This window comes from Phaethon aethereus (assembly GCF_964289735.1).
Source record: "Phaethon aethereus genome assembly, chromosome: 13".
NCBI classification, from domain to species: domain Eukaryota; kingdom Metazoa; phylum Chordata; class Aves; order Phaethontiformes; family Phaethontidae; genus Phaethon; species Phaethon aethereus.
The window spans coordinates 1,520,920-1,529,556 of record NC_138589.1 but is presented as its reverse complement, the minus strand read 5'-3'; the positions used below and the strand labels follow the sequence as shown (position 1 = coordinate 1,529,556).

The 8,637-nt window shown below is 51.3% G+C and overlaps 1 protein-coding gene across 3 annotated transcripts in view; it reads right to left on the bottom strand.

Annotated features, from left to right (window-relative positions):
- Positions 1-2,539: 2,539 nt before the first annotated feature.
- Positions 2,540-8,637, bottom strand: part of RANBP10 (RAN binding protein 10) — a gene marked incomplete at its 5' end in the record, with an annotated part of 54,649 nt that continues 48,551 nt past the window's right edge. For 2 of the 3 annotated variants that reach the window (XM_082005522.1, XM_082005521.1), the window contains 4 exons: positions 2,540-3,715; positions 5,871-5,982; positions 6,460-6,605; positions 7,490-7,647. In XM_082005522.1, the coding sequence (XP_081861648.1) occupies positions 3,585-3,715; positions 5,871-5,982; positions 6,460-6,605; positions 7,490-7,647 (547 nt within the window). In that variant the 3' untranslated portion in view covers positions 2,540-3,584. The remainder of the gene's footprint in view (positions 3,716-5,870; positions 5,983-6,459; positions 6,606-7,489; positions 7,648-8,637) is intronic. The other variant, XM_082005520.1, reaches the window with a different exon arrangement.

The following is an 8,637-nucleotide window of genomic DNA, read 5'->3' as shown; positions in this document are numbered from 1 at the left end:
CAGCTGGGGTGTTCTTAGCTCATCTGTTTCTGAGCAAAGCACGAGGCACTTGGCATAACAAATCCCAAATCACTTTTATAAAAGGCATTTCTAAACTGCACAAAGCCACTGGTTAGGCGTACAACCACAGTCAAAGTTAGTCAAAGATCTGAATTCAATTTAGTTCCGTTTGTTTTTTTAAAATGACTGCAACAATTCAAACCAAGTCTTAACTGACATGAACCACCAAGGACTCAAAGTCCAAGAGGCTTTGAAAAATAACCTGGGAAAACCGAGTCAGGAATGTCTTCTAGGAATCAGCGGTAGGTTGAAGCCTATGCCTCCACCACGCACCGCAAACACATTTCTCTTTCCCACACGCAGTCGTGACCACATTAGTCCAAATGTGAGCACAACAAGCAGAAGCCACTAGTGAAACCACAAGAACACTTGAAATAAAAACATCCCAAGCAACAGGTATGGGACAGGTACGTCAGAGCAGCAAAACCTTTGCACTCCTCAAAAACCAGAATCAGGACACCAGGTACAAGAGCTGGTGAGAAGCTGGCAGCAGTGACTGGTGTTGGCTACAGCTGTGAGGCCACTTAGGACCTGGGTCAAGTGGAAAGGGAAAAACAACTCAACCTTGTACTATTGCTTTGAGTGCAAGAAGCGGAAAGCATCACTGCTGTCTAGTCTACAGGGATCTACCACCACTACGTGATGCTCGTTGTCTGCGGCAGGAAGAGGGACTCGGCCCTGCTACATGCAATTAATAGTCATTAAGAGTGTGGCCTCTCAGCATTAACCATGACACAACAGCAAGATGGTTTCTACCACAGGGAGGGTCTCCATGAGAAGCCAGAGAGACCATCCCATCATGCACTTCTCGGCATCAGAATAACCAGGTATCTAGGAGCATCTCTTGGGTTTGTTTGTGGCAAAAGGGAAACCAAAACAACAACAAAAAAAGCTCTAGGATAGTCACCACAGCTTTGCTGAGAGACCAAGCGGGGCATTAACATGACACATGACAAAGAGACTTGGCTTAAAGGAACCATGAAGAGAAGGAACAAAAAAAACTCAGAAAGAGATAAAGATGGTGTTGCTACAAAGATGAAGGAGGTCCGACCGCAGCAAGCTAAATGGTGGTCGACAGCAGAGGAAGTCGCCAAATGTGAAAGGCAAAGCCAGGTACTGGAGTATTTCCAACCTAAGGACCCACAATCAGCCCATAAGCCCTAAGCCTGGGTCTAAGAAATGGAGATGCCCTCTCACCAGGGCACGTTCATACACTGCCTCGGGTTCCGCAACTGGGGCACGATGGATTAGGCTGGGCAGCCCGGCAGGTCCGGCATCAGTGGCTCCAAAAAAGAAGCCTGTCCACTGAGCAAAGGCGTCTCTGCAATTGCAGCGAGGCAAGGACTTGCGGGCTGGGGTGATATCCATCACTAGGACGACGAGCAGAGTTGAAAATCAATAGATGAGCTTTCAGGCACATGAGGTCTTCCCCAGAACTGAAACAGAAGCCCCAGATTTCCAAGTTAAATTATTCCGCTTAGTGCAGACCTCTGCTTCTGTCTGCCCAGAAGAAAGGCTTCGGTGCACAGAGCTCCTTCCGCTTTTTTCAACTATATGAGTCGATCTAATAAAAGTATCTCCTCCATCTCTAAACCCCGTGTTGCCTGACCACCACAGCTCTCGCACTGCTTCAAAACCTTCACCAAAAGGTAGTGACAGGCATTCCCAACCACCTCCAACACCACCTGCACATTCGCTGCCACCGTCGTCTTCTGCGCTGCCGGGGACACCTGCCCCGCTGCTCTGCCTTGATTTCAGACCTCGTGTTCCAGCTGCAAATCAAACCTGCAAATGCAGCAAATCCTTAAAACTCTGGGCTACTGCACAGAGGTCACAGACCTTCCTTCCTTTCTTCAGTGGCACTTCTCGCTGCTTGAAGCCCCAGCACAGGCAAGGGCAAACTTCAACACAATCTTTTCATGAAGCCTTCCAAAAAAAAAAAAAAAAAAAAATTTCAAGAACAGCAGTAAAACACATGTTGGGTCTGAGCTCCCCTGGGTCCTCCTTGGAGCTACTGACCTAAAAGTCATTTAGTGCAGAATTACAATTCCTCCCACGCAGCCAGACTGAACCTGGAGTCTCCCAAAAGCACGCAAGAGGATGCAAGGCATGCAGTCCCGCTACACGGCCTCACCAGTTAAAAGTACACGCTCAGGAACACTTAGAGGCAGATGGTTTGAATGCCAAAAGCTTAGCAACAACTTGAGTCCCTTGGCCTGATACGTACCGCAGCTCGGACATGTTAGTCCACCTTACTTGGAGGTTACTCATCCACAGATCCTTGCTGGTCACTTTTGGACCTGAAACTAAAATAATTTTCTTAATGATGCTTAAAGAAACGTTGCCGCACCCTTCTGACCAGCTCCGACCTTACAAAGCTAGTACTGACCCTAACCCGCAACCTGATCTTGGCACGTGCAACCTGCAAGGGCGAGCGCAGTTCACGCTAGGCGTTCTCAAGACACCTCCAAAATTCAAAAGTGCTCATTTAGATCGCTGTTACATGGAGGGGTCAGTAAATGCTACTATTATTCTTAGTGACAGAGCCCTCCTATATGGAGAAAAAGGTGAATTTGTGATTTAACACCAAAACTGACAGCCCAACTGGGCAGCGCCCACAGATGCTTCTTGCAGGCTAACGTGACCTGCTTCCACCAAGGCAGCGGTAGATGACTTCACATTCGCCAGTCCTGTCGCTCTAGCTGCTCTGAGAGCAGAGATGCTTCTACGCTGCAGCCACTAACACAGGCAATGTCAAGTATTCTGCTCTTCCCACTCACAAAGACAAGCGTTTGAGAGCCTTGCGCTCTTAGAGAGGCATGCACCGTGAAGGACCAAGCTCCTCCAGTTCCCACCATCGGTGCGTGGCAGGACCTACCTCACCAGGTCTCCTGCAGGGTTGTATGATTTGTATGGCTGGGACCAAGTCTGTGGGCAATAAATACATCAATGACTTTGTGGAGGTGGAAGAGACCTTTTTAATAAACAGGATTCAAATAAAATAAAATAAAAAAAAAAATCCCTCTGAACTGCCACTGCGAGAAGAGTTCGGATAACTAGCACAGAAGATGATGCTGCGTGTGCACGATGGAGGGAGAAGGGAAGAAAAGAACAAGCTGTCACCAACTTGATGAGCTTCCTCAGTAAATCAGCAGAAACCAGCTCAGCAAAACTCTCCAGATAAAACACCGGTGGATCCATGAGAAACAACTCAAATCAAAACAAAGACAAATCCCTACATCGGAAGGCGCTACGTCAGAGTAACCAGCAAAATACTGAGTGCCGCTGGAGCTGCAGCAACGGCAGGGAGACGGGTCAGATCTGCCAGCGGTTCCCCGGGTCAGGAATAGCCACAGTGTGAGGGACGCACTCAATCCGTTCACAGGCAGTGTGTGTGTGTTTGTGCTAGAGGGGGTGTCGGTGGCGGGGAGGTCAGGCTATCGAACGAGGTGGTGGTGTAGAGTGGCAGCAACGGAGGGTGAAGGGCAGCACTCAACGATGTCAACTCCGTCTTGCTCTGGTGGCTAGTGCAAATAGTCGTCTACTCTGGCAAAGGAGCAGGAGCCCAAGCCCACGCGAGCCATGAGCCGCAAACACTCCGAGGCCTGGCCCAGGGCAAGCATCAGCGGGGGCTGCTTTGGCAGGTTCTGAGATTCTGTGGGGGCAAAAAAAGAAATCTGTTTAGAAGAGGCATCCTGGCTGCGGTGCCGGCTCACCTGCACGCGGGTCGCTCTCAGTCCCACCTGGGCACCAAGCCCAGCAGCCCCGCAGAAGGCCCTGGCTCTGGAAGGAAGCTACTCCTACGTAATGCCGGCTCTGCACCGCTGCTCATCTGCACGCCCCACCACCCACGACGCGTCCCACGTGGGGCCAGAGCTCAACGGGGCCTTTGAGAAGGTGCTGCTGTGGTGGCCAGAGCAAGAAAAAGGCAGTGAAGCTCCTGCTGCCTCAGTGTCTGCCAGAAAACCCCCAAAGCATGAGAGATCGAAGTGTGGAAGAATAAAGAAAGGCAGGAGAAACTGGCACCAAGTGAGAGGTGATGTCTTCGTCTCTCCCAGTTGTCCACGTCTACACAGTAGTCCAAGCTCTAGACAAACTCACTCACTGGGCACTGTTTCTTTTCAACTTCACGTTTGCTATGTATGCAAGAGGGAATCCTCAGCCGAGCTAGACAAGGTGTCTTGCAACCTGTGTGACAAAGCCTGTCCACACACCATCTTTCATGTCTCCCTGGTGACACCCCTCAGCAACTCGTCCAATGCTGCTCAAGCACTGGACAAACAACGGCTGAACTGAGCCACCCTGTTGGACACCTGCCCATGGCGACTGTCAGGGGAAGGGACGCTCCTTCCCAAACCGTATCGTTTCTGTTCCTTTACTCAGACAGAACAGGAGCCCTCGTGGGTTTCTCCATCAAGCTGTTCCTTCCCCCCGAAGATAATCTCTGAATCTCCTTCTGGCACACTCAACGTGAGGTGCACAGACCCACAAGGCAATACGTCTGGGCACAGTGAGCTAGACTGTGCACCGGAGTCAAGCATGGGTTTCCGAGACAGAGAAGCCGTCCAGCGGACAGCGTTTGGCCGGCTGCGGATGGACTGGGCTAACCCAGACTGGGGAGCGTCCTGTGAAGTTACCTGAGCAATGATACAGTATGTGCATGGTCTGGTGACAGGATCAAGGGCCCTGCCTACAAGGAAACAACCCCTTTCTTCCAGACCGTGGGATTTTCTGCAGCTGAAGGTGCCAGGGGTGTCAGCAACAACATGGCAACTCATTGATTGCAAGCACAAGACTTCCATCAGGGAAAGCTCCTGCATTTACCACACCAGGTTCAAGACAGGAGAGTAAGCGACAACAAGCTGTTGGGCCAAGGAACACGCTTGTTTAAGGAAAACGGAAGAGCAGGCATAAACATTCGGCTCTGAGGACACAGACGAGGGCAAGAGACTCCTCATACCTGGATCCAACCGTGACCCATTCTGCTGACACAAAGAGCAAAGCTCATCAAAAAAAGGGGAGCTGTCTTGCTAGCCTGACAATAACCAACCTATAACCAGACCTGTGCACGGAGCGGCGTCCTCTCAGCCCAGTTATGACCAGAAGGGAAAGAGCAACTGGGCCATTACTACAGCGCCGATTTAAACACCGGGACTGCAGGCAGCCAGGCTCTCTGGGCGCCAGCAGGCACAGCACACGGTGGGAACATGCAGAGGCAATGCTCGAAGGGAAGACAGACACATTTAACTTGGCACGTCCAACAGGAGCTCAAAGGTAACTGGACTTATGGCCCCTTCTGCTTTTGAGCCAACGCTACGGGAAGTGGCTTCACTTAGCGAGCTGCTGCAACGGAGCAATGGCATCGCCTTCCAGAAAGCAGGATGATGCCAAGAGAAAATTCTGCCAACCCAAAGAGCATGCAGAAGAGCCCTGCTAATGCTGGTGAACTGATGCAGGTGGGTTTGGAGAAAGGAGGGAGAAAGGCAGGAAATGCACCGAAGACGTCTTGGCTTCCTCAGTAAGCAGGGGAAGAAAAACCCGAGGAACTTCCTTGGAAGCGGCATTGAGGAACACCCAAGAAAGGGAGCCAAAAGAAGATCAGATCAGGAGGATGTGTTCTCTGCAGGCTTCCCTCCTGCCTCCCTTCCTGCACCACCGCCCTGTTGGTCCTCAGCAACAGGAAGAGAGGCAAAAGCTAAACACAGGCATTTCTGAACTTTCCCTAACACTCACAGGCTTGCCCGCCACAGGACAGCCCCTGAGAGCAGACGTGTCCAGCGGGTAGCGCTCACACAGGAACTGGGCCTTACCCAATATAGCACTATTAAGAGCAGCACACACAGGTTCCCTCTGGATCGGGTCCAGCTGTTGACCGACGGGGCAGTTCCAAGGGTCTGAGTAAGCTAGCAAGCTAAACGCGTCCTGCGTGAGAGAAGAGAAAGGCACGGTAAGGTCATGCATGGCCGCAAACACACCGGAAAACCGCCAGGTCCGTCAGCTAGGGCACCTCCTGCCATCGCCAAGGTGACAGGTGCCTACCTCCTGAAAAGAAATGGCCCTTTTCTTCTCGGCAGCAAGGGACCACACTGGGCCGTCAAGATAGTGGATTAAAGAGGGTGCCCCCTCCACCTGGCAGGGGAGCCAGCACGGGAAGGCAGGTAGAGTGTCACCTGGGGAGAAGAAGAGCGAAGGCAGGCAGGAGCGGTACGTGTCTCTCCGGTGCCGAGAACTGGGTCTAGATGCGCCACATTCACCGAGTTTCGATCTCTGATCCCCATGCAGGCCCCCTCTTCCTCACCAGGTGCAGAAGCGGGGGCCACCCAGAGCTCTGCAAGAGAACCCGCGTCCCCAGTCCTGGCCCAGAGAACTGCTGCGGCGCAGCGCAAGGCCCGGGCTTACCTGAAGCATCTTTTTGTGCACTGTGTTCTTCCCATATTCTCTGCAAAGCTGCTCGCTCAGCATCTGCAGCTCCCGTCCAAACTGGATCATGCGCTCCGTGGCAGCGTGGTTCCCTCCACAGAGCTGCCTCTGGGGGCAGCTGTCTTCTAGAGGAAAGGCAGTGGAGAAGTAAGAATCGTCTCTCATTCCCCACCGCTGCCCACTCTGTGTCATGCTACCCATAAACTCCTTCCCCTTCTGGAGCAGGTAGCTGCTCCCTGCTCTAAGTTTATCCCAGTGGAAGCTCTTCTGATCCCTGCACTACGACGGCCAGTAGAGGCTTTTTCATGGCACCTGTAGGGTACAGGGAAAACTTGAGCTCAGTTTGTTTAATGCTTGAGGACTACAAATCAAGTATTCTGATAAAATCATAGGAACTCGCAACTCTGGCTGCGTTACCCTTTCACGTGTGCAATACAGCGCACACAACGTGGAAACCCCTTGTCTAACAAAACCTGGACTCAGAAAACTTTCAGAGATGCCAACACCACCAACTTCCCAGTATTGTTAGGCGGCCACGACACCCATTATAACTGGAGGAATCCCCAGTTTCAGAGGTAGTGTAGCTAATTCATCCTCTCCCTCCAGGCTACAGCACCCACAAACCCGACAGCTGACCATACTGCGCTGAGGACGCTTCGCAGCCAGGCGTCTGTCAGCCTTTCACAGCTCCGTTCAGTCCCTCAGCTGGAAGAAGTGACAGGACTGCTCTGAGCTGGAATTCAGGGCTGAACAAACCTTTGACTCCTATTGCTTTCCCTGCTCCACAACCTCACCAGTATTGCTGCAAGACTAGGAAAAGCCAGACCTAATTTTAGTTCCAGGACAGATTCGTTTTCCCCGTGAAACAGCCAACTTGACAACTTTCTTCACTGGAGTGGGGAAAGAAACCCAAAGTACACGGTTTTTCCCTCACAATCCAATCACAATTTTAACTGCCAGCACCAGCTCCTCCTACTTCCCTTGACCCCTCCTGCCTCTGAGGCCCTACCCATGCTGGATTCATCTGTCTGCAGGATCTCTTCATGTTTGTAGGTGCCATTCATTATCCTGGTGGATGAATTTTCCAGGACTCCGTTGGGGTAATGCTCTGCCTCCATTTCCATCTCGCTGTCACTGGGGTGAAAGAAGGAAAGAAAGGTCAGTTGTCTAAATTAGAAAGGGAAGAAATGAAGAGCTCAGATGCCAAACGGTGCCCAGGAATGGCCAGTAAACCAGGAAAGGTGCCAGCTGGGCTACAGAGAGCCAAATGGTCTAATTCGGTGCAAGCAAAAATTGTTGCAGGCTTCTGAAGAAAATTTATGGAACAGGTTTCTGTTCCGAAAGTGCCTGTCATAATTACAGGTGCAGAGAGCTTATCATTTTCCCTTCAGGAAGCAGTCATCTCTGGGACAGCGACAGCAGCCAGACAACAGATAACATATTTACATGCTAAACAGGAGGGAAATCTTGGCTCTGGTAAGCCATCAACCCTTGCAAAAAGTGCAACGCAGAATCCAAGGGCTCTAGGCTTAGATGTTCAAGACAGCAGCCTTAATGAGATTGCTGATTGATTAACTGAAATGATGAGAACATCTTGCTGGGATTTGGGCTCTACATTTTAAAAAAAGAATCATAAATCCAGCCTTAATGGTTCTGGTAAACTTGAGTCTGAACAAGTGCTTCTCACTCAGTTACGTGCCGTACGGCTCTCAAGAGGTCGTGACAGAGACTACACACTGTCCCGCGAACGGTGCTCAGCACAGTACTTGGAGGATGAGTACCAGCTGCAATTAGCAAGAGATGCTACTCATCACAAGGATATCCTCTGCTCCAGCAGGGCCTCAGACAGCCCTGCAACGCCAACCTGGAAAACGAGCCCGAAGGAAGCTCAGTATGTTCCACACACCAGTAAACGCAGCAGTAACTATCCCCCTCTCCTGGACCGCCCACGGCTCCGTGGAGGAGGGAGGCTTTCTGAAGGTCTGACTTGCTGCCACAAGTACGAAACAAATTACTGTTGATTCAGAGGCTCATCTGGAAGGAACTGGGCAACAGGTAGAGGTAGCCTAAGGAAAATACTCAAGAGGGCAACGCACCAACCCAGTAATCACTTGAGCTGCTGCCTCACCCCCTAAAGGGCAGGCAAGCTGCTCAGCA